The sequence below is a fragment of the Pavona decussata genome, unplaced genomic scaffold, assembly GCF_977016875.1.
Source record: "Pavona decussata unplaced genomic scaffold, jaPavDecu1.1 SCAFFOLD_140, whole genome shotgun sequence".
Classification (NCBI taxonomy): Eukaryota; Metazoa; Cnidaria; class Anthozoa; order Scleractinia; family Agariciidae; genus Pavona; species Pavona decussata.
This window is the reverse complement of record NW_028145553.1, coordinates 2,602,816-2,629,288: the sequence shown is the minus strand read 5'-3', so window position 1 is coordinate 2,629,288 and position 26,473 is coordinate 2,602,816. Positions and strand designations below refer to the sequence as shown.

Genomic DNA, 26,473 nt, shown 5'->3' with positions numbered 1-26,473 from the left:
TCTTTATCTTTTCCTTTTTTTTATTTACCTAAAACCGATTTTCTGCATAGGCAAGGACTTCAGATATATAGCTCAGTAAAATCAATCAATGACCTTTAGAAGAATACCTGCGTAAGTCTTGTGGGTGTGTTGTACAATTGTCTATCGTGTACAGCTTGATGCCTTTGTACAGGGTCTTTATTATTTTACAATCGCACAAGGGTCTTGACCAGCTCAATTATTAAATGTAAGAAAATCATTGAACACACTTGTTAAGAGATCATGTTTAATAGGATTGTTCACAAAAATTTATGTTAATTAACAAACTCAGGAATTGGATCATTATCGAATTCAATTGACAAAAAAGGCAGTGCACTCGTCAACCATACAATACTAGTTCCGAATTTGAATTCACTACGAACAGTAAAACAATTAAAATTTGTCTGTTATAAGACACGTATCAAAGCAATTACTTTTATTTGCCTTCGAATTTTTTAGAACCCATCCTTTTCTAATAATGATTAAGGTGAGACGCATTCGCTTCTGCTCAAGTTGTTATTTTATCGATCAGAGTATTCTTATCCGGATTATTCATTATCCAGTTGTCTAAAGGAACAAAAAGTAATGCACTCTGCTGGAAATCAGTAAGCTATTCAGAACGCTGTTTCTTTTTTAAAGCTGGGTTATGAAGTGAACAGCCGTACGTGACCTTCTCTCCTTTTGCTGGAGAAATACTGGATAAGAAGGAATCACTTCCGCATACGTCTTTAAAAGCTGTAAAATAGAATATTAACTGCAGTTTCCATGGAGGAATCTCTTGCCGTTTGGGGTTAAATCTTGGTCGGAGTAGCATCTTAAACTGGACCTCTTTGCCTGTGCGCTCTCTGAACATGAACTGATCCTTTGCTTCACGGTCTTCGTCACCATGAAAGATGTACCGCAAACACTTAGTCGCGCTTTCTTTTTCTCTCCCGCAGTAGAGGATGTATTCCTCATCTAATATTTCGAGCCACACATCATAAAATGTGACTCCTTCGGGGAGCGCAACAGCAACAAGATTCTCACCACCTTTGTCGTAAATGATATCCAGACTCTTATCAAGGATCAGTGAGTAGGCGTCATTGCCTTTGCCAGAGCACACGCGGTTAGTTCCAGTTCCCATCTCTACAATTAGTGGAGTATTGTGCCATGGCTGAATGGCATAAAGATCTTTTGGTCCTGAGATGATCTCACGCGTTGCATGGCGATCGTTATCTTGGGTACATCCAATGAGAACAAGGTTTGCCGCGTATTCGCTCAGCTCCATTCTCTCGATTTGGTTGTACAATATTGACGCTCTTTCCTTGGCCTTAGGACAGAAAACGGGAGGAACAGACTCAGGGTCGTTGTTATGAGAGCATAGCGTATTCTGGAATAACGTTCTGTAAATGTTAGATTTATGTATCGCATCAAAGTATATGTCATATAAGTTTTTGTAATTCGTCTTCTCTGACTTTGTCTGAAGATCTGGAACAAGCACGACCATTGGATCGGATGACTTTGAGCTTGGTGAAGTAACAGGCTTGAAGTTTGTCATGCGAAGAACATCGTGTGGTGTGCTGCTTCCTCGTATTACAAATGGCTTAGTCTTAAGTTTTGTTTCACCGTACTTTGTTAGGCTGCCGCTTTCATAAACAATTCTTTTTGGCTTTTGATCGTTTCCCTTTGGCCATGAGTAAGGATTGATTTGTGTTGCACCAGATTCTTTATTTACGACAATCAGTCCCGGGCTTGGCCCTGTGTCTATGACATCTCCTCCTTTTCCTCTTAACAAGAACGTATTGGTACCACCAATATCTGTAACTTTATCGTTTTCCACGATGACATAGTCGTTCAATTGTCCTCCTTTAATGACATCTCTCTCTGGTCCACCACCAGTGACAAAGATCTCCATGTCTTCATCTATATTCACAGTATGGAGAATTGTTTGGATTGTATCACTGCCCGTTCCACCGTTAATCTTGATTGTTCCACCTCGTACCAGTGGCGATCCTTCAATGAAAAACTTGTCATCTCCTCCCATTCCATAGGCTTCCACGTTTTTATCCAAAATCACTTTTTCGTTCATGCTGTTACCTAGGAACAACAAAGTGTTTTCTCCCCTATCGAGGACTTCTGGACAAAATGTGGCTCCTTTTAAATACTTGTCGCAGTTGCCTTTGGCGGGAGTGGAGAACTTATTGCTATAGGTTGCCATAAAAAAGACGTAGTTTGATAACTCTGACGTGATTCTGAATTGCGACTTCAAGTACGAAGAATCTTCCCAACCTGTAACTTCATATTTCCTTTGGTTCGAAAATTTTGGAAATGCATAAACAAATTGTTTGGGTTTTAATTTCTTTACTAGTTCTTGGGCGTTTTTTTTCACCAGGTCGTCGAAGTTGTTACTTGCTTTTAAGTACCTAAAAAGTTTAAGGACCGTGAAACCCTCGCTATATCCTCTCAAATTTCGAGATCCAGTCAGCTCATCGATAATCCTCATTCCACCGAGAACGATAGCTGCTGGTACGCTCTGTGTCATGTAAATAAAGTAGGCTTCTACATAATTCCCTTTTGAAGCTTGGTCGATCATGTCCACTAACGCACCAAAAGTAGGTGTAGGTATTAGAGGGGATAGGAATGCCTTTACGTAGTCCTTTGGCTCCAAATCGTCTTGATCCACCAATCCTGAAGCAACGCCAGTCGCATAAGAAGCGATGTAAAGAGTCGCACCAATAGCATATCCAACTGGACCAGCTGCCGGTGCTGCTTTTGCGCTGGATGCCAATATTTGAGTAACTGTCATTGTTATATCGCCAGCCATGGCGGTGACTGAGCTGCTAAGCGACAGGATATTGGACTTCGACAGTTCTTGATTTAAAGCAAGGGAATTAACCACCGTGTTATAGCCGTTGATTGCAAAATCCAGTCCATTTGCAGCGATTGCCGAGAAGGTTCTGAACTTCAGAGAAGATGCTCCCCATTTTAACTTAAGCTTCTCCATCAGGCCCGATTTCTCAAGCACTTTCGTCATTCCTTGTCCCAGGTGACCACCAGTCTGTGTTGATAGCCAGGCCTGTGCTTCACGCAATTTATCCAGCAACGGCTGGTCTACCTTCACTAGTCCGCCAGACTTGAGCTTCTCTTTGATTAGCCACAGTATGTTGCGAAGGACGTTCATCCTCTGTAGTCTGTTGTGAAGCTTGTCGTTGGTTGGGTTGGGGCGACCTGGGAAACCCGCTGCCTTTTCAGCTAAGATAACTCGAACATTCTTGATTCCCTCATAAAATGTTACAGATGCATCAATAGTTGCCAAAGAACCAACAACTGTAAAGTCCTGATCTACGAATTCTGGAACGATGTCAGGTTTATCTACTTGCAATTCTCTTTGGTATTTCGCCATGTTAAGTTGATATGTCAATTCAGTTTGTCGTCTTAACAATTCAAGAGCGGTTTCATCACCCATTACTTCGCCGGACAAGACATTGGTTTGGAACGTCTTCAACTTGCTCATCGGACGTCTTCGTTGAGACAACACTGAAAGAAAAAGTAATAATATGAAAGATCACAGCTCCAATGAGTGTGGCTTTCATCATGGCTGTGACGATAAAGAGTTACAGCAAAGCTTTTACAAACTAACAAAGGGCGAAAATTTATTAAAAATTTAAAAGCTATCTCATATTGAGGTAATTTTCAGAGCGGATCAGTGCTCTTTTAATGAAATACCCGCAAAAGCTCTTGTGGATTTGTTTTGAATGAACCTCAAAGTAGTACAAAGTAGTCTTTTTAAATGTTTGGTTTTATCAACAGAATTGATAAGGTAATTTGGCCACTGCAAAGAGATTTTAATGCTGCCGTTTCGAGCGTTGGCCCTTTGTCATAGCGAATTGAAAGCGAAAGCAAAGGGCTAACGCTCGAAACGTCAGCACTTGAATCTCATTATGATGGCCAAATTACCTCATCAACTCTGTTGTTAAAACTAAACCATCCTTTCCACTCCCTACTCACACAGCACCACAGTTTCTAAAAAAACTAACCCCTTTACTCTTTTAGGTGACAGGAAATATTAATGGTTATCTAAAATCCCTTGCTCTCTTCAAAAAAGTTGCCAGTAAATCAAATAAATGTCACATAGCATTTCGATTTTTATTTGATAAATTTTAGAACACTTTAAAGATTAGTGTATTGCTCTGTTATAGAATATGTACAGGCACATAAATAACAGACGGGAATGATGCAGAATGGTGCTTTGAAAAAATACGATCAACTAATCCGACTAACTGTAGGGTGTTTCAGATGGTGAACAGAAATGGAGAATAATTTGTTTGAAAAAAATAATTTTCTCACTTCACCTTCCTTTTTGTTTCACACCAAGTTGTTAATTTCCACGGAAAGAAAATTTGTGCACGATGTCCATTGATGGCTTAATAGTGTCTTGAACTTCGTAGCCCAAGAACTGTTCGTCCTTTAGTGATCAAGGCAAATTGTCTATCACCAACTCAGTATAGCTTTTCCATATCTCCTCATGTTAAAAATTTCAACATCAAAGACAGCTTCACGTCTTTGCGAATAACAAGGTATATCAGGGAAAGGTGGGTGAAATTCCTCATTCCAAAGATTTTTCAAAGACTGGATGTTTATGGCAGAAAATGTGCACCTTTTTGTTTGGCCTTTGCGGAAGCACCGAAACCATTTTAAGTACAAAGTAAGTAACTTTATTTAACCAGGGTAGCCCATTCAGCTACATGGCTGGTATCCATTAGCTCTCAGGGAAATAAAGATACGAACAAAACTTCTTAAAGTAAAAGAAGAAATGGAAAGAAATCCTGTTGATCTGTTTGCCGATACTTTAGATGAAACTGATTCCTGTTGCAAAAATTTTAGGAAAGGGAATTTTATGCCCTGAATTTACAAGCAATTTCCGATTTAAGAAAATTCTAGCTGACCCTTCTTCACATTTTTAACGACATATCTACTTCTCTGGAAAGGAAGGAAATTAATTAATTTTCCAGTGTTATGAAATTTTCTGAGCCGACATTTTGCGGAAGAAAACAGTTGAATATCTTTACGATTAAATCCGAATTTCGTTCACAACCACCTTTGCCTATATCTTATTTTTTCCTTGCCAAGCTCTATTTTTCTTTTCTTTGTCAAGCCTTGCAGGTACCAACTAATTGCTGACACCTGCTGTTAAGAAGGACCAAAGTAAACAACAACTCATTTTAAATTTCACTTGTTCTTTTATCAAAACCAAACAGTCTAAGTCTACCATCTCAATTTAGTTAGTGACACTGTCAAGAAAATAAATCGTCTAAAATCTTGGTATCGGTTTATCAGTACATCTGTTTTAAATTTTTAGAAAAACACAATACCTTTTAATTTTAACGGCACGTCTCGGCCTTTACAACAACTATTGTCAGTTGCGAAATAAGCTACGGAATTGAATTGGAAATAAAAGATATTTTATTCAATTCAATTGTTTACCTTTCGTTTTACTGACGATTGCTGTTGTAACGGCCAAAACATGGTGTCTTTAAAATTAAAAAGTGTTGTGTTTTTCTTCAAAATTATAACTTGTTTCCCGCTAACAAGACCTGTTAACTTTTAAACTATGTTTTTGTTAACGTGTTCATCGTTCTATTTCAGCTACCTCTCAATCATCATCTACGTTAGTTTGCTCCTCCGTTCAGTTCCAAAGCCCGGCGTACAAAACGAAACAGTTCTTCCAAATAAGCACTTTACTCTTTACACTCTGTATCTGCTTAAAGTTAATAAAATTACATTCATCCCTTTTTGTTTTTGTTTTATTAGACTACAGTTGTCATCTAGATCTAGCATCATCTAGTCGTTGACATTTCTGCTTCCCATGAAAATTAGTTTGCTTTCACCGTGAGGAGCTGCCTCAGGACAAAACAAGAACCCCTGGTCTGCTTTGTAAGGACAATCAAATAGCCTTCCGAACTCGTTGGAGTACGTGACCATGAACAGAGGGAAAGTTGAAAGCTCAGTGGAGATCTGAAATTGCTCTATGGTACCATCCTCGGATTTCCATCCACCAATGAAGTAGCGATCACGTCGCTTCACGCGTGAAAAAGCAAATAGTGCTTGTTTTGGCTTAAGCTTTTACACTGTAGCGACAACATTTTCTGCAACTGCTCCATTGAATTTTACAGTGCATTTTAAGCTAAAGTAAAGCGGGAAACCTAACCCTTCCAGGCCCTCCAGAAACTAGGCAAGTTTGGATGACCTCGTCAGCCGATAAATTACCGCCATGCCATCAGTAGCGAGGACTGCAGGAAGAATCTGTGACATATAAAGGTGATCATCAGACGACTCTATGCCACTTTTAAGCTTCTCTTTGAGCCACCAAACGATGTTTCTTGCAGCGTTGAGGGGTTGAACTCCAGTGTGAAATTTGTCGTTGGTTGGATTCGGTTGAACTCAGAATCCCCTCGCACCATTGTCTCTTCTGACAACATTGACATTCTCGACTCCCTCGGCAAACATAATGGCCGCATCAAGTGTAACCAAGGAACCTATAGTACAGGGAAATTCCGATCTGAGAAATCAGCTTTCAGGAGTGTTTTGGTCTGCCTCAATTCTTCAAGATATCGGGGAAGAGTCACTTCTGCATGACGCTGTAATGATTAAAGGGCGTCCTCGTTTGTGAGTACGCCTCCTGGCAGTGAAATAGCACTGCGAACCTTGATCGCATCCAGAGAATATTGTCATCCAGAGGATATTGTCATGAGCAAAGAAAACATAAAAAGGGAAATCATTGTACCAAATTCTTCTTTCATTTAAAAGAAACCGAATGAATGTAAAAACCGAGCACATGGCTAGTTAACTAGCTTAATTCCTATAATAAATCATTTATGCGCAAAAGAAAAGATTGCCAAACAGTTCATTAGTTTGTTAAACGTACCGTTCAAGTTAATGCCATAAAAGAGGTCAAGTCTTTAATAAATGGAAGAAGAAAAAGTTTATTTGATGATTAAAAACTCAATGAGACCTTTTAGTGTTGTGAGATAATAACTGACAATAATGACTTGCAGACGGAACATACCTACGACTATTTTGATCGAAAAATAGGAAATAATCATTAGTTATATGAGCGTAGAAACTGAGATAATGACTTTTTTTTAATTTAGTGTTATAGTCAGATAAGTAGATAAATAGACAAATAGAGGCTATAACCTAAAACGTCCGAGAATTAATATATTCATTGTCTTTTAAAGGGTTGGAGCTATTAATTTCAACATCAAGAATAGATAAATTGAAAGGAGTGCCGGGAGTTTGATCCCTTTCAACATCTCTAAAAGAAGAATTTCACCTTCTAACATTTCGAAAAAAAAAATCTGTTTCATCGATCATGTTTGGCGTATGTTTGGTTTTTGTCTTATATCTTAACCATGAAGGAACAATACAGGTGGCATCATTTCAACTTAGACAAGCATACAACATAACCCACTTAAAAGTCAGTAATATTTTATGTTGCTTTCGCTAAAGAGACAAATGGCTCATCCCAATATTTTTAACACTTTTACAGGACTTCTCTAACTCCTCTCAGTTTTTTCTTATATTTTTAGGTACATGCAACGCGAAATTTTATGTCGATCGCAAATAAATTTGTTATTTTAATTTTCACGAGAGGGGTACCAAGGACCTTTTTAGATTTGAGTTGGAGTACGAGATTGACTACGAGACGACTTTTCGAGTCTAACTTGCATTGCTTAAGATAATCGGTTGGTAAATCATGCAATTTTGTTTTTGCCTTGAGTCTTCTCATCTGTTAGAAGCGACAGGAAAGGGAAAAGTCTGGGGACGTAGATGGTGAAATTAAGAAGACCTACTCGTAACCCAATCTAAAGATTTATCTCTATTGGAGGGCGACACATCCCCGGAGACCTGCGGGGACAGTTCTTTGTCGGAACGGGGCGAAATCGTGTAAACTTTCGCTAGTCCCCATTTCGCCCTTTAAAACTTCACTCCGTTCCGCAATCTGCCCCTGGGTCTCCGTGGATTAGTGGATGAGGGTGATTGTATTTACCCTCAAAAATATTTCTTTCATTTTTCTCGCTTCTTCGTCCGTAAAACGTAATTCTTTGCAGATACTGAACTAACTATATATAACAATATTCACGATTAAGAACAAGAAAATGACGTACTGTATATGTAAGCTTCTGTTGCGCCTAGAATTCAATTGGGACGCCTTATAGGGAGTTCACCCAGGACCTACTATTGTAGGTGTTGATTACATTTGCATTCCGCGTCCCTATATTAGCTGAAGTTTTTTCCAGCGTGTTTTTTTTATTTTTGTTACAAGTTTTTGGATTGCATCGTGTTCTACGAGCTCTTATCTTCTCTGCTGAGTTAAGCGTTCCTCGCCAATGTATTTTACTTTCTCTTAGTTGTCTACTTGTATATTTCGGTTTGTTCATTCCGCGTACTTCTTATTGCTTTTTTCACTTTGTGAATTTGTAATTTAGGTTTTTACTTATTTCGGTTGAATCACTTGTCACTTGTCATCTTCTATCGTATTTTGTTGTTTATTAAAGTGCATTCATCCTGTGGCTTTTAATTTTCATGTTCGTGTCGGCGACGGCTTCGGCCAGCCACTGACAGCTTCAATTCAGTAAATTGTGGAAACCTTTCTTGTTCAAATCCCGAACATTCATTTTTGTTTGAAATTCTCAACACATGAGTCACCCATAGCTCAGCGGTTATGGAGCATCCAGACTAGTAACTGGAAGTGTTTTCGGAGAATTTCCATCGTGTACATATCATCTATTTTCAATAAACGTTTTGTTGTAGTTATCAAAAAAATTGCTGCGATTAAGCTGCCAATTTTACAACGTCTTATTGTCTTGCTTCAATTAAGTGAAATTTGCCTTCGAAACATACTGCTACATTAACGTAATGGACAGCGATCTTGTTACTTTCTTTAATGAAACGTTTCTCGTTATATCCTCTACTAATGATTGTGGTTCAGTTAAAATTTTCAATCGGTCAATAACAGAGGTTCATTTTTTTAAGCAAAAATGGGACGATACCAAGTTTTCAAATCAATACTATACAAAAATGACATTGAACGATACCTGGCATATTTTCGATATCAATAGTATTGATTAATCATCACTTAAAGTGCCCCTGGGACGAAAATTTCATTTTCTAGCTTCAATCCTTTACGGCGATTGGAAGTATTGTTTTTTTTAGCTTTTTATTCGAGATTTCACGGCCGCCATTACTTGGCCTTGTTCCGGAAGTTAAGGCTCAAATTACAGGAAGTGACGTCATTGGCTCAACACGAAAAATTCCACATGGCTAATTTTCATATGGATTCTACTTCATAAACTGTATCTTGCTGTTGCGAACTAAATAACAGCAGAATACAGTTTATGAAGTAGAATCCGTATGAAAATTAGCCATGTGGAATTTTTCGTGTCGAACCAATGACGTCACTTCCTGTAATTTGAGCCTTAACTTCCGGAACAAGGCCAAGTAATGGCGGCCGTGAAATCTCGAATAAAAAGCTAAAAAAAAAAATACTTCCAATCGCCGTAAAGGATTGAAATTTGGTAAACATGAGTAAGAAGGTCATATTCTACACGAAAATGCAAAAAGCTGGAAAATGAAATTTTCGTCCCAGGGGCACTTTAAAAGTCTTACCGTGAACGAGTCGAGAATGCAAAGATAATCATCAGTCAGAGAACACCTCAACTCATAAACAACAACATTCTTCTAAATGGTTCATAAGATTCACAAGACTTCTTCTTAAAACATAGTACGTGAGCCCGGGGGAGGGGGCGGGGAGATTACTCCACGGAATTCTCTGTGGGGGGTGTGCCGCTCAGCTCTCCAAATCCTGACCCTATTTTTGACCAAAACATGCCATTTTCCACACCCGTTTTCAGGCCTGGCCTCTAAAATCCATAGCCGTTTTCAGACCTTTGTTATGGCGTAATTAAGCTTTACATCAGTGCAAAAGTCAGAATTGGTAAAATTCACCCGAAAATCCAGCACGAATAATGTATTTTAGATGCTTCTCTTTAGTCTACTGTTCATTTGGAGTTGAAAATACAAATACGTTTGTACGCTCTCGTGGCTCCCTTGAAAACCATACCGATTTAAGACCATAATGATCAAAATCTATACCCGTTTTCAGACCAAAATGGCTAAAAATCCATACCCTTTGGGGCGGCACGTACCTATATAGCTTATATAGGGGAGTATCCCCCCACCCCCGGGTACGTGAGCAACAACCAACGGTATTCATGGTAATCGTTTGCGAATATCGATGTTTTTAAAACATTTCTCGATGAGCAGCTTTGAGCATGAAAGAAATTCCACCCAGGGGTCCCCTTGATATTGTGCGCCAGGTGTCATCGTATGCCTGGAAATGTAACATGAAACAACCACAGTGTATTATAGTCACGCAGTTTTATCTTGCGTTTTCGAGACAAACTCGTGCCTTGCGACGCGCAGTGTTTTCCGGAGTGGTATTGTATGATTTTCCACGGTCAACTTCTGACTTTGCCATTGGTTTGCCTTCGTTTTCGTAACATTTTCCAGCCCAGACTGTCATAAAGGAATGGAATTTTTTGTATTCATCGATAATTGCGGCGTGCGGCAAATTAATGTATTGAAACAGGAGACCACTTCCTCTGCTCGAGGATTGACCTTTAAACATACATATTCGACTTGGTAAGTTTTATCTACCATAAAGCCGAGGAAAATAGTTCTTGGGTCATTCGTTTTTTATTTTCTTCAACTGGGAATGCGATGCTCAGATAAATAATTGACGCCAGCTTCGATAAAATAATGTACTTTTGAAATTGAGTTGTATTGGTGTGACTTGTCCCAGCTTTGTCCGTCTTTGAATTTGGCTAACAAATTTCCGCTCAGCCTTTAACGCAAGCACAATAAAAGCAACGCATACGTTTAGGAATTAGAACGATTTTTTGGAAAAATATACTTCAGACCATTGCCGAGAGTCGAAGTCTTGTTGAATCTTTGTAATTATGGCGGGAAACTGATCGAGGTTTGGAAACTCGCGCGTATTCTTCATGGATTCACGATCATATAAAAGCAAAGCAAGGCATTGGTGAGTAGTGAAATTTGTAAATAGGCTGTATCAATTCTAAGATTCTGTTTTTTGAACTTATTATATTGCATAGCTTGGTTCTTAGTCATTTATTTACTGCACTGTTTTTATCTACCGCCAAATTAATTCAACCATCACCGCGCGATATTAATCCTGTCCTGCTTTACTTGGGTAGTCAGTTTTTATTGAACTGTTGTTATCTGTCGAGAAGACTGCTTTACTTGGGTAGTCAGTTCTTCCCAGAACTGTTGTTATCTGTCGAGCAAACTGCTTTACTTGGGTAGTCAGTTCTTTATTAAGCTGTTGTTATCTGTCGAGCAGAACATTAACCTAACCTCGCGCTATGAACACTAACTTAGGTTCTGCTTTAGCTTGTCGAGTAGAATGCTCTGCTTGCACACTTTCCAAGAACTTAACAACTCGGAGATTGAGCCTGCGCTTTTTCAAATTGACAGAATTGAGTGTACGCCCATGCTCGCACCACAACTGTAGTATGTGCCTAAGTGCTTTGTCATGTTCCTCCGGTGCTGTGCCAAGACTAAGACATCATCATAAATGCTGACAGCGTTCGGCTCCTGCACTACTGCCTTACGGACAATTTTGTTGAGGAACTAGGCTGCGCTGTTGACTCCGAACTGCAGTCTCGTGAAGCGTTTTAGGTCCCTGTGTGTGCAGAAAGTCATGACCTTCCTGCTTTCCTCGGCCAGCTCCAATTGCATGTACCCATTTTCATGACCAAGTGGGAGAAATACTAGACACCATTGAGTTTCGAGGATGTCACACCTGGTTCTCTTGATACTTGTTGGCGTCCGCCATTTCCACGCTTGCTCTAATATTTTCTCCGTCTTTCTTTGGGGTGAGGATGACATTGCTGCACCAGTACATTGGTTTCATCTCCTACATCTTCAGTGATGTCCATTTCCTCCCATTTGTTGAGAATCTGATCAAACTTGTCTTTGAGTGTTAGGTATATTTTCCTCTGTTTCTGTACAGCACCTTTTGCGTCTGGGTGCACGTGTAACTTTACCTTGACTCCTTTTAACTTTCCTAAGCCCAAGAACACTTCCTTGTACTCCTCAATCAGGTCGTCTGTGGCTTGTCAACTCTTTCCCATGACAGGTAGTGGCGTACTCGAGGTCAGGTCCAGGTGGTGGTCTACAAAGCGCATACGTTCGGCGTCCTGACGGCTAAGCAATGCAGTGTCCCCTTAGTGACCTTTAACCAGGTACACAGGCTCTGTGATCTCCTTCTCTCCCCGGGTAAGTGTTGCTGCAAATTTTCCAAGCAGGGGTAGCGCTGGCCCCTTTCCTTTTTCGGAGTAACTCCTAATCGCTACGCTAGTGGGCTGCAGGTTACATTTGCCTTAGAGCTTCCCATAGTGATTTTCGGTAACTACAGTGACATCAGCCTGCTTATCCAGGTGTAGGTTGATGAGAATGCCATTGATGTTAAGTCTTTGTGTGTCAGATCAGAGGAGAGAGATGAAGTCTCTCTCTATAGCATTGCACCTTTAATATTAAAACACGAAGGGAAAACGTCTGATGTTTTAATATAGCTTTTAAACTTTTAGGATTAAGCCCATATAAAAAGTGAATTTGTTTGTAGAAAACCTTGTCACTTGTAGTACTAGTGAAAATAACCGAACCATACGGATTTATATGGGAAGGGACAGACAGACGGAAAGAGGAGGGAACATAAGCCGGCCGAAACCAATAGGGCCATTGAGAGACTAACCGAATAATCAGACAAAAAAAACCCATGTATACACCGTATTCACAAATGGCGGACACGCGCGGAAAAGACTGGCACTACGCATCAAAACGAGGCGTTTTAGGATAAACAAAAAAAATTTCCAGCGAATGTAAGCTTCTAGAGGGTCGATAAGTGCTGAGTTTCTAAAGATTGCGTTTTTCTGATCACTTAGTCCGAACGAGTTCAAGTTCTAGTGTTTATCATTTATTGGTTGGCTTCTTGTAGCAATCTCAAATGCAAACTAGAGACTCACGGGAAACAACTGAGTTAGATTGTTTGTTTCAAACCTTCGAGTGTAATGTCTGCAGAAAATATGAAAAGTTGTTAGAAAGATCTTCACTCTAGCAGGAGCCACAAAGGTTTGTTTAATGTATTTTTTGGAAAGGGGATTAAAACAGGTTTCGAAGGAAAGAAAATGAATCTACAAACGGACGCAGTTCCAAAGACAGTTGCGTGGTGATTACTACTCGGAAGTTCCGATCACAAAAGCTACAAAAACCGACTCCTACTATTGTGAACAGCTCTAATGCCTAAAAAACGAAAACAAAAGGAGGTGGATGGAAGCTACTGAAAGAAAAGTTTAACTAAGGAAGCAATATGTGAGCCAAGACTTAAATATTTCGGTACATTTTAGGCGCTTTTCCCCCGAAACAACAAAGATATCATGCATCGCAAGATTAGCCAAGATTCATGCAAGTCTTAGTCATTGAAAATATGGCAGTTACCAAAGTCAAGAGGAACTACTGGAAGTAAGGTATCAATTTTAAGAAAACGATCCTGCAAGGGAATTCAGGAATGTCACTCTCAAATGCATTATATTGTAACTGCATTACAAGGAATGGCAAGTTTAGGAACCCAGTGTAAAGCGAAATACGATAATCTAATTCTGACAAATTACCCTAATTAAGTATGCAAATCTTTAATGATTTCAACCGAAATGCCGGTTAAATAGCCACAATGCTGTGTTCTCTAGTACGTCCCTGTTTCACGGAATACAATTTTCTCATTCAGGCAAGAAATGTTCCTTCTGTGCTTGTTTCATCATTAAACAGTTGGATTTTTATTTGATGACTTGATTGATTTAACAAATTATGAATTTTGAGGGGACTGCATTCTCTGCTTGTTGTTTACAGTACGGCTACAATATAAATGAATCGAAACAGACAAGTCTTGGTTCACCTGTTGCTTCTTTTTAAATTATTCGTCCAGCCGTTTCTCTCCACATATTTCACGTCTTTTCGTTGTCATCTTCGTCTTTTTTTTCTTGGTATTATAGCGGTTTAGACAAAAGGTTGTAGTCTCTCTTGCGCTAGGAACGTCCGATACGAAGCTGGTCACGCAACTCTCGTTAGAAATGCATCCTTTTGTACGTTCATTTTGTTTCCTTCAAGACCTATCTTACCTTCGGATTTCGAAAGACATACCAAACAAACTTCTGTAGTATCCCTATCCACCTGCGCTCGAAAGTTGAATCCTTCGGAAACAAAAACTCTAACCGATTTGTTTCCGTGATTGTCTATTTTGCATTTGGGATTGCTACAAGAAACGAACCAAGAAACATTAGACCAACCTCGTTCGGAATAAAACCAGTGATCTGAAAAACTTGCTGTTTAGAGCTTGTTAGCTAAATAGTCTCTCTGTGAGCTTGTACTCGCAGGCAAATTACTTTTTGTTTATCCTAAAACGCCTCGTTTTGATGCCTAGTGCCAGTTTTTTCCCGCGTATCCGCCATTTGTGAATACGGTGTATTTTTTTTTTTTTTTTTTTTTTTTTTTTTTTTTTTTCTTGAAGAAAGCTTACGAATTTTTTTTTTTTTTTTTTTTTTTTCTACCTACAATACATGTTTACTGGTTACTTACGCTACTGAACAAAACAGGACTCTACTTACAATTTAATACAGATAGCCTGAAACATAACAGTAACTAGATTACTTACAAACTGCGGGTTACACGCTACTAAAAAAAAAAAAAACAGGAAAGCAGTAAGAAAAGGATGAAATTTTGTCACTGGAAGAAAAAAAAAAAAAAAAAAAAAAAAATTGTGCGTTTTCGTTAATTTAAATTAATTTTAAATTTCCCATTTTTCAACTTTCCATTGTAAGATTAGCGCTGACTTCAATTCTAGAATATTTGGAGGTTTTTCTAACATTTTACATGAGTAGTAATATTTCTGAGTTTGTACAGTAAGGATCTGGAATTTCCGCATTAATTTTGAGTTAGTACTCAGGGGTGGATCATAGTCTTTAAATAGGTACTGTTGTTTAGATGGAGTAAAATTTACTTTGTGCTTATTATTAAACCATGTTAAGGCTTCTTGAAAGAGTTTTTGGCCTGCAGGGCACTCCAGAAATGCATGTTCCAAGGAATCAGCTGAATTACAGAAAAAACACTCCTCATTATCTGCTATTTTAAATCGTTTGAGTTCTTTTTTGGTCACTAAAATACGGTGTAACATTTTAAAGGAGAATTGTCTCAGTTTGTTGTTAGTAGAGAGGCGAGGTATATTTTGGAATAATTTTTGCCATTTACATTCTATATCGGGGTATTGTCTGGCCCAAGTTTTTATGGCTGTTGGTGTAACTTCTGCTTTTTCTTGAAAGAGATGATAATAGTCTTTACATTTCATTTTTGAAAGTTTAATCGATTTGTCCCTAGATAAGTCAAATGTATCACAATCATCGAGAATAAAGTTCATGGGTCTGGGTGTAGAAGCTGCCTTTGATTTGAGGTTTGCTGGAATTGATGCCAGGATTTGAAAATATTTTAGAAAATTAATTTTTATTTTGTACTTGCGATTAAATTCTTCATAAGTTAGGAATTTTCCATTTTCATTCAGAATGTCTTGAATGTAGTAAATTCCATTTTCGGTCCAACTTTTCCAGAACAGCGATTTACCTTCAATAGTTATGTCTTGATTGTTCCATAAAACAAGGTCACTTTTGTATTTATCTTGGCGATTTAGACGTAATTCCTTAAAGTACTCTAGCATTTCTAAGTAGAAAGACGGTAAATTTTTGTCTAGTTTCTTTATATGATAATTACACTTGAGCAAGAAGTTAAGACCTCCATATTTTTCAAAAAAAGCATTTGGAATAGCTGTCCATGCATCGGTAGTTGGACTGTTAAGCAGTCTACCAATCCAACTCAAGCGGAGTGCTTTAACTGACGTTGCAAAATTTGGAAAGTTCAGGCCACCTTTACTTGTTTCTTGAAAAAGAACTTCCCTTTTTATTTTATCTTTTTTGTTTTTCCATAAAAAATTAAAGAGCTTGGTTTGGACTCTTTTAATAACTTCTTGAGGAACAGTCAACATTGAGGCTGCATACACCAATTTTGAGACTCCTAGAGTTTTAGCAAGCAGGGTTCTTCCCATAAGTGTAAGGTCGCGAGACAACCAGATATTTAATTTAGTTTCCATCTTTTGAATTTTTAGATAAAAATTCAAATTGTTATTTTTGTCTCTATCGTTTGAAAGATAGGTTCCTAAGGTCTTAATTGGGTCCGCTGGAACATCTATCTCTAAGGGTTTGGTTTTGTTGTTTTTCAAAGAGCCTATCCACATAGCCTTTGTCTTTTTGCTGTTTAGCTTTAAACCTGAAATTTCACCAAAGCTCCCCAAAACTGACATACTTCCACGTAATGACATCGTGTCCTTACATATTAATGTAGTGTCGTCAGCGAACTGGCTTAGCTTAGCTTCAATGGAATTAGGTAGTTCAATACCTGTTATTTCCGGATTTTGTCGTATTTTTTGTGCAAGAAGTTCTACACATAGGACGAATAATAGAGGGCTCAGCGGGCATCCTTGCCTTACGCCCCTTGATACTCGAAAATAATTAGTCATGTATCCGCCGTTTATAGCTCCGCTTTCAACATCGCTATAGAGTACTGAAATCCATTTTTGAATGTTCGGGCCAAAATTGAAGAATCTTAAAGTGTGATGAATAAAAGGCCATTCTAATGTATCAAAGGCTTTTTCGAAGTCTATAAAGAGTAGTATTCCTGGGACTTTGTTTAATTCGGTAAATTCCATAAGGTCATTTAAAAGCCTCACATTTTGACCGATGTATCGTCCTTTTACGAACCCTGTTTGGTCCGAATGAATCAGTTTGGGCATCTTCGTCTCTATTCTTTTTGCAATAGCTCTAGCCAATATTTTATAGTCGACATTAAGCAATGTTATTGGACGCCAGTTGCTTAAGACCATAAGATTGTTTTCATCTTTTGGTATTAGCGAAATAATTCCTCTTCTCTGAGATATAGACAGTTTGCCTGTTTGAAAGGCTTCGTTGAAAGAGTCGAGGAGGTTCCTCCATAGCAATTCGAAGAAGATTTCATAAAATTCTTTCGTGAAACCGTCATCACCTGGAGTTTTGTCAGGTTGGAAACCTTTTAAGGCATTCAGTAGTTCATCTTTTGTCAGTTCTTGCTCAAGTTCGCTTGCTTCGTCTTGAGCTAGTTTTGGATTTTGTAAATCAGAGGAGAAGCGGGCAAAGTTGTCGTCGAAATTATTGTTCTCGTCTTGTGGGATTCTAGCAGTCAGGAAGTTTTTGTAATAGTTTTCTATTTCTTCATTTATCATGCTTAAATCCGTGATTATTTCTCCGTCTATTGTTTTAAGCTGGGTTATAATCTTTTTCTCATAATTCCGTTTTTCCAAGTTAAAAAAGTATTTCGTTGGTTTTTCACCATTCTCAATCCATCTTATTTTTGATCTGAACATCGCCTCCTTTCCCTTTGTATGATAAATTTCGGACAGGTCTTTTTTAAGGTTCTCGTACTCCGTTAGAATATCATCGTCTAGATTTTGATTATTACAAATTTCCTTATCTAGCTCTTCTAACTTACGTTGGATGGCTGTTTCACGGTTTCTCAAATTGAACCTTTTCTTCTTGGAGAAGACAATTGTCATACTTCTTATTTCCATTTTTACCAATTCCCAATACAGTTGACGGCTTTCAATTTCTTTGTATTTCTCTTGAATAGAAGAGTAATTGTTTTTAATTAAATTTATATATTCGTCGTCTTTCAGTAGTGTGTTGTTAAATTTCCATGTACCCGGTCCACGTTTAAATGTTTGATCGATTTCAAGGCTAAGAAAGACAGCTTTATGATCGGGAGCAATTGAGGATCGTGTTTCTGTTTTCTTTACCTTGTTGATTAATTGTTTTGCAATTATGAAGTAATCTATTCTAGACTTTAATTTTTGACTCTTGGTTTCATAAGTATATGTTTTTGTGTTTGGGTGAAGTGTTCTGTAAACATCAACCAAGTTAAGTTCCGCCATCAAACTCACTAAACCATTCCTATAAATTGTTTCTTTCCATGGAAGGCCACCACTTTTGTCTAGATGGCTAAGCGTTGTATTCCAATCTCCTACCATAATGACCCTAGAAACACAGGTTTTAGTTACCAAACGGTGGGTAATTTTTTGCAGAAATGGAATTTGCAGGCGACAATCCGTTGGTGCATAAATATTGACTAATGATAATTCCTCTGTTGTTAATTTCAAATTAGCAAAGATATACCGCCCTTCTTCATCATTTTCTATGGTTTCTAAGGGAAAGCCGTTTGGTTTCACTAATATACATACACCTCTAGAGTGCTCTGAGCCGTGAGAAAATAATATCTGTCCACCCCATTCAGCACGCCAAATAGTTTCGTCTTCTGTCTTTGAGAATGTTTCTTGAAGGCAAAAAATTGAAGCTTTTTGTTTTTTCAGATAACAGAATATAGCTCTTCTTTTTTCTGCTTTACGAAGGCCACGCACATTCAGTGACAAAATCTTCAAGTTAGACATTGTTTATACAAAACAGTAAGAAACAAAATTCGAGCATAAATTAAGCTAAAGAAAATTAGGCCCCCCAAAAAGGAAACAAAACACGGACTACAAAATAATTGACACTAAACTAAGGCTAATAACAAAAGGACACTAACGCTTAAATTACTCTTCTGGGATTTATCCGCGTTCGTCCGAAAGTGAAAAAAAAACAAGCTATGCAAAATCCTAAACCTCCATCCGTCATCGAAGCAAATGAAGCAAAATTTGTAATAATATCAGTTTTGTAACGTGATCGACGATCGAGAGGAAGAGAAAGATAAAGGGTGCGGGCATAATGAATAAACTAAGCTTAAGCTACATATGAAGTATAAACTATCAACGTAATCTGCTAAGGTCCGCCTCACACTTAATTGGAGTAGCAGAGCTACATTCGGGATCTGTTTTCACATATATTGTGCCATCTAAAGTCCAGATTCTCCAGTTTTGACTTCCTTTTTTTTCTCTGACCTTTTTGAACAATTGTGATCTTAAGGCAGTCAAATTCTCGTTGATATAGATTTTGTGAGCTCCTTCAATAAAACCTTCGAAATTTGCCCTGCGTAGCTTTTTCCTGTTCTTGTATAGTCTATTTCTACTGTAATAATTAGTAAACCGGACAATAATCGGCCTAGGCCGAGTATTACCTTTCTTCATCCGGTGTGCTATATCGATGTCTTCGGGCTCTAGGTTGACATTCAAACGTTTAGCGAGGTTGAGCACGATTTCCTCTGTATCTTCTCTTTCCTGTTCGGGAATCCCGTATATTTCTAAGTTGAATTTTCTTGAATACTGTTCCAAGTTGTCGTGCATTTTTGTCGCTTCTTCCAATTTCTTCTCTAAAATATTTCCCTGCTCGACGCTTGACTGGAGCTTGTTTTCCAACTGGTCAACTTTCTTCTCTAGTTCGTTGTTTTTCTCGTTAACTGTCTTCATTGTATCTTTAAGCTTCTGGTTTTCTTTCTTCATGTCTTCCACGTCTGCTTGGGTGAATTGTATGCTCTTTTGAAGCTCTTCACAATGTGTCTTTAACGCTTTATGCTCATTAATGAGAAGATTTGTATTTGCTTCGATGCGTACCACAACCTCCCATATCGCTGCTAACGCTGGAACCTGAGGGTCGCTTCTTGATAAGCCTACATTGCTCGCATCATCTACAACGTCCGCCATTTGTCGGGTGTTGCCAGCACGTTTTGCTTCTGGCGTTCCCTGCGAATTTTCGCTACTTAAACTGCTCATTTCTTCTCTTTTACGTCTACCGGTTTTCTTCTTCGTTCCCTGGTCTTTCCCTTCCATTTTTTTTATGGTTTTTACATGTCTGCTTCGAGACCCAGACGGAGCTTAGAAGTTTGCGTCCGTCGCCATTGCCGCTCGTCCCAGTTCCCCCGTGAATACGGTGTATACCAGCTGAAATGAACAAACCACATGACCGAAAGTCAACCCAGCCCCATAACCGAAAGATCAGCATAAGAAGCCAATTGCACGATTATAATTGGTTTGAAAAGGGCTATTAGTGTGTATCTCTTATTAGAGTTTTAATTTTCAGTCCTCTGTGCATATGGATATTAGATATGACCGCACGACCGAAAGAACAGCACCAAATGCCGATTATACGGTTGTTTTTGAAATGAGGGCTTCTTCGTAATGTTTTCATTCAGCTTTTAAATGGTTTAGTTTTATTCTTTATAACATGTTTATGCCCATGGATAACAAAAAGAACTGGGCAAGCGGAGGAACAACTGAACAAACCAGAAACGCAAATGAACGAACAAACGGAAGCCCGAACGAACGAACATCCAAACGTGCGAAGGGATGGCCGAATGATTGAGTTAACGAACAAACGGTCCACCGAGCGCTCGCCGGTAAAAACGAACGAACGAAACACCGGGTGAACGAACCCGCGAAACGAGATGAACAGCTGAACGACCGACTGGACAGCTCTTTTGTTTATAGTCATAAGTGTTTATATGGATCGATTTTCTGATATTTTAATGCAAACTTAAAACGCTTATCTTTTCGGAACGAGTGAGAAGCGACGAGCATTCGTCCCTATTAGTTAATGTTAAGTAATTATTAAAACCTTATGCACGTATTTCAGTGAGCTCACCAAAAAAATAATTAAGAAACAGCATAGAGTGACTAAAGCAAAATAAAGCTACGGTCTGCTCAGAAGGTCTGTCAATCTCGTCAGGGGCACAGTGAACAGACCCGGTAGAGAGTTGGAAAAACGCCAAACAACGAAAACCACGAAGGAAATGTGTAAAAATCTTAGCGAGGGAGAAAATTATGGATAAATTCAGGGTGAATCTCTCTACCACACGTTTCAAACTGCGGCACCACAGCTGGCCCTACGTGCCTGAGTTGACATGTATCATTCTATGCAGTTTCAGCAAATTATTAACTTATATTTCTTTGTACCTGAGTGTCCGGCGTCTGCCGAAGAAGAGTTCTTATTTTGCATTATTAAAGCTGGCTGGACTAAGTCTTCTCGTAGATGAAACAACTTGAAAATGTAAAGTGTTGAAACACGGAGCTGAAGAAAGGCAAGTTAACAGCTCACCTTTAAAACTTTAACAGCTAAAACTGAGTCTTTTTACCTGGCTCCTTTGATAAAACAGTTAAGTTTGTTTATCTAACCGAGCTCGCGACATTATTTGAACACGACGTTTTATTCAAACGATAACGTCACACTCTAGTACCCAGACTATCTCGAAGCTAAGATTGATTGTTAGCGCGCGCGCTTTTAATTTAGTGAGAGAGCGAAAGAATGTCATAGTTAGCGGTGTAGTTTAGTTCTCCTTGTTAAAAACTATGCTGAACCTTTCTACTCTGAAAGAGTTAAATACAATGCAAAAATAACTTTGATGTTTATACTGGAAAAAATGATGACAGGAAATCAATGACACCGAAAGCCTTAATATTATGGTAATAATGCTTTATTGTTTTAAAATTATTTCTTAATTCTATGTTAAATCTGCTCCTAAGTTTAGAACCATGAAAATGACTATAAGCGGACAATGCTAAGAAAAGTTTATGGGCCATGATATTTTCCCAGATCCATCTCTAGCTCTGTCAGGCAGCGACAAAATCATAAGATATTGAAAGATACAAGGGGTAACTCGTGCAATGTCCCTCTACAGCCGTGACCAATATCCATATCGTCTTTGTGTGTCAGATAGGAGGAGAGAGATGAAGTCTCTCTCTATAGCATTGCAGCTATAATATTAAAACATGAAGAGGTAACTTCTGATGTTTTAATATAGCTTTTAAAATTTTAATTTTTAAGCCCATGTGAGAAACTAATTTGTTCTGTAGATAACCGTGTCACTAGTACACTAGTGAAGATAACCGAACCATACGGAAATGAAGGAAGGGATGGACAGACGGAAGGAGGAGTGAACATAAGGCTGAAACCACCAATGTTATTGAAAGATTAGCTAAGTAACCAGTCAATCACCACATTGATGCCAGTCAAAATGAACAAACCACATGACCGAATGCCAGCTCAACCCCATAACCGAAGGACCAGCTCAGGAAGCCAATTGCACGGTTGAAATTATTTCTGAATTGGGCTGCTTGTGTAGATACTTAATTTAATCTTAGTAGCTTTATTTTTTATAATTGCTTATTTAAGCTTAAGCTGTTTTTGCCAGATCAATAGAGAGGGATTAAGTCTTACTTTGTAGTATTGCAGCTTAATATTAAAACATGAAGACTATTCTTCTAATGTTTTAATATGACTTTTATATTTGTGGTTTACTTAGAGAGCCCATGGTAGAAAATTGGGTATACCGTGCCACCAGTAGAGCTGATGGAGATGGCTGAATCCATACGCAAACACGAACGAGACAGACAACCGGAGGGATGAATGAACACAAAGCTGAAGACCACATAGGACACTGAATGACTAACTTAATAACCAGACAGGAAGCCCACAGGAAGCCAAGCAAAGTGAACAGACAAAACCGAAAGCCTGAATGACCATATGAACGAAGAAGGCATACCAATTGCCAATTACACGGATATTTCCGAACTATGGGCTTCTCATATTTCTTAAATACTTTTAAATGATAATTTGGATACTGATTATATTTATAGTTAATTTTTTGAGAAAATTTTAGATAGCTTTTAATTAAATATTAAGCCAACGCTAAAGGCTAATTTGATTGCATAAAAAACCGTGTGAATAATAACATTAGTGAAAATTACTGAAACATTTGGATACAAGGCCAGAGATAGACACACAGAAAATGAGGAATGAACTGAGGGCCAAAAACCGCTACGGTCCCTGAATGATCAATTAAATAATCAAACAACCGTCATACGGATGTCAGCCCAAATGAACAAACCACAGGACCGAAAGTCCAGCACAAGACAACATTTTCCTGGTTGAAAACTTATTATTTGAGATTTTTACCTATTTTTTATATTTATAATACAGTTTCCTTATTTGGTTTCAAGATCTATAATTTTCCTATGCAATATTAATTTTTAACAATTGCTTTGATTGATGGCGAATTCCATAGTATTACCCATTAGCACTGCTCAGTTTCTTTTAAAGGGACTTTTTTAAAAAAATTATTGTTGATTGATTTTCTAACTTTTATTTTTTAAGCGACAGCCCATGCAGAAAGTGGAAATATTTTTATACTACGGCAGTAAAACTGGTGTAGATAACTAAGCCTCATGGGAAAAGTTATTTCTGTATAATACAACACTAGCTCTGGTCTTTTCAAAAGTTTCGATTTATTTTCTGAAATAGTTTTTGAAACGACTGTAATGAAAATTACAACTTTGCACACAAACGGTCAATTTCGCGTATGGTCTTATTTAAAGATTTTGCAACCAAAATCTGTTGAGCAGACAACTGCTTCGCCTTAATGAGTTTCTGTTGAAGTACTTTGCGTTGTTGTTCTTGTTTTTCTTTCTTTTTTGATGCACGTGGACCAGCTGCTGAGAGATAAACCGCTCAAAACAGCGTTTGGAAGCACTGAAGAGCATTGAAAACACAGCAAAACACACCGGGTAAGCTTTTTCAGACTTAAGTATATTTTTGTGTTTTTTAGGGAAAATTGTTGTCTAAATTTCGATTTAATTTTAACTCCATACAAACTCTTAAATCACGCTTGCATGGTAACCTGTGTCACATACGCTTTGGTGACCTGTGATGGCATGTGTTATAACATAATGAATAACAATGCTTATACAAATACAGTACTAACCTCATTCCTAGAGTCTAACTTCTTCCTGAGAACAGGGTTGATAGAACACTTCAGCATGAAGCTAAATTTGCTCACAAATGACATATGTATCTCGACCACAGTACCACATGCAAAGGTAAAAATGAAAATAAATAAAATACTTATTTAAGGCATTGCATCTACTGTAAAGTGATCAAACAACTTATAACAGTTCATCAGCAAAAAGCTTCGCACCTAACTGGCATATACCTTGATCATACTACCGCAAGAGCAAGGAAAATTAGAAATTAATAGTTTGAAGCAATGCAGCTATAGTAATTTGATCAATCAATGCCTAACAGTTAGGATTCCTCAGCAAAAAGCTTCGCACCTAACTGGCATATACCTTGATCATACTACCACAGAACAAGGAAAATCAGAGATTAATAGTTTGAAACAATACATCTATAGTAATTTGATCAATCAATGCCTAACAGTTAAGATTCCTCAGCAAAAAGCTTCGCACCTAACTGGCATATACCTTGATAATACTACCACAGAACAAGGAAAATTAGAGATTAATAGTTTGAAACAATGCATCTATAGTAATTTGATCAATCAATGTCTAACAGTAAGGATTCCTCAGCAAAAAGCTTCGCACCTAACTGGCATATACATGTACCTTGATCATACTACCACAGAGCAAGGAAAATTAGAAATTAATAGTTTGAATCAATACATCTATAGTAATTTGATCAATCAATGCCTAACAGTTAGGATTCCTCAGCTAAAGGCTTCGAACCTAACTGGTATTATGTACCTTGATCACAGTACCACATACATGTAGAAAGGAAAGTTATAAATTGATAGTTTGAAACAATGCATCTAAAGCAATTTGATCGATTGTTTAAAAACTGTTTTTAAAAACATTTGAACCGACTTATCATAATAAATAGACTTGCATTGCTATGAGGAATAAATAACAATGATAAAGTTAAGCTGCAGCTTGTATATTTCATATTCTAAGGAGAGTCTGGTGCAAATGGCAAATCAACGTTTACAAGTAGCTTAATTACCAAAAATCCGGCGGCAGAAAAACTATCAGCACCGCCATCAGATACTAAATTCTCCGCAGTAAATTTAGGGGATAAATTGTTTTTCTAAAAAATCGAGTATATGAAAATTTTACCCCCCCCCCCAAAAAAAAATTTTTTCAAACAAACGTTTTACCCCCCCCCCCCCCCCACTACAATGACAGTTTGAAAATTTTACCCCTCCCCCACCCCCCCCCCCCCCCATGGTTAGCCTGGTGGTTGAATTGTTGAGAAGTTCCTGGGCACAACGCTTGGTTACATGCGGAAATCGCTAGCTCTCGGAATCTGAACTGGCAAGAGAAACAATCAGAAGTTAGGCGAAGTTCAAGTAAGGAAACGTACCTTAGAATATTTCTTGAATGTCTTGATAATAACGATGTTTTGTTATTGCTGGAGTCTATTCTTCAGTCGTCAAAAGAAGGTACACAGAAGGTCAAAGCAGCTCGGGGTTTGAGAGCAGTACAGGAGGATTTGATGTATGGATGTGGCTATATAGATTTTGAAGAAGCCTACCATCTCTATTCGTCTTTTAGTCAAATTTTTTGCCCAGATAAACAAGCCTTCAGAGATAAACTGCTTGATGAAATACACGGTTTGCCTGTCTATGTCATTACTCAACCTATTACGCGCAAGATCTTTGTCGCTATGTAGAATAGTAGCGATATGGAGAAGTTTCTAGTCGATTTTACCAACTCTATGATTGATGAGAATGATTGCTAAATACATTTAGTTGGTACCTCTTGTATGTCTTAAAATTTTACCCCCTTCACTTTTCGTACAAGGTAAAAAATTACCCCCCCCCCCCCTTAAAAAGAACTCGTTTAAAAAAATAACCCCTCCTCAAACACAACGAATTTCAATCCATAGTACTTTATTACACCAAATCTGATTTAAATGAGACAACTTATCGAAATCAGCTTACCGTAAATTCACCGGAAAACAGAGGCCGGGCCGCGGCCAATAACTACTGTTTTGTTGGTCTTAAAGTCCTTTAAATCATAGAGACCTCTAATAGCAGGGAATGCAGATTGTCACTACACTCATTCCTCTGATCGGTGATGCAGTAGAATTGTTGGACTCATCTTTGGTTTTCAATAAAAAGCGACAGTAACTTCTTCATTTCCATTTTCAATCTTCTGTCTCGCGCATGCCGTCAAATTCGTGAAAGTTACCCCGTTTACCGGGGCTTTAGCCCGTATTTTATGTCCAAATGTCTTGTTATTTGAATATTGAAGTTGCTGTCTCGAAATTCTTGTAAATTCTCCACTTTCCGCTGCTTGATCATGAGGAGTATATTACGGTAAATCAGCTTGTTCTAAACAAGGTGAGAGTTTGCGATGGATCAAACCTCCAGACTCCGTGTCTGCAGAGTTTGGATCAAAATCAACCAATCAGAAAAGAAGTCCTGTTTCCTATGAGGTCTGCAATTTTTAAATGAACCAATCAGGAAGGGCTTTGCAAAATTTGGATCCTTTTGTGTTGTAGCCTGCGCGCGTAGCAAGTGTTTCCGTGCTGTTTCCGAGCAAGGA

At 38.2% G+C, this 26,473-nt stretch overlaps 1 protein-coding gene across 1 annotated transcript; it reads right to left on the bottom strand.

Moving 5' to 3' along the window:
• Positions 1–203: 203 nt before the first annotated feature.
• LOC146467014 (uncharacterized) lies at positions 204–21,766 on the bottom strand. Its single transcript, XM_085126719.1, has 2 exons — positions 21,089–21,766; positions 204–3,534 (listed from the first exon to the last, which is right to left on the bottom strand). Exons 1-2 carry the CDS (start codon positions 21,129–21,131, stop codon positions 629–631), a joined length of 2,949 nt encoding a protein of 982 aa, XP_084982845.1. The 5' UTR covers positions 21,132–21,766; the 3' UTR covers positions 204–628.
• Positions 21,767–26,473: the final 4,707 nt, after the last annotated feature.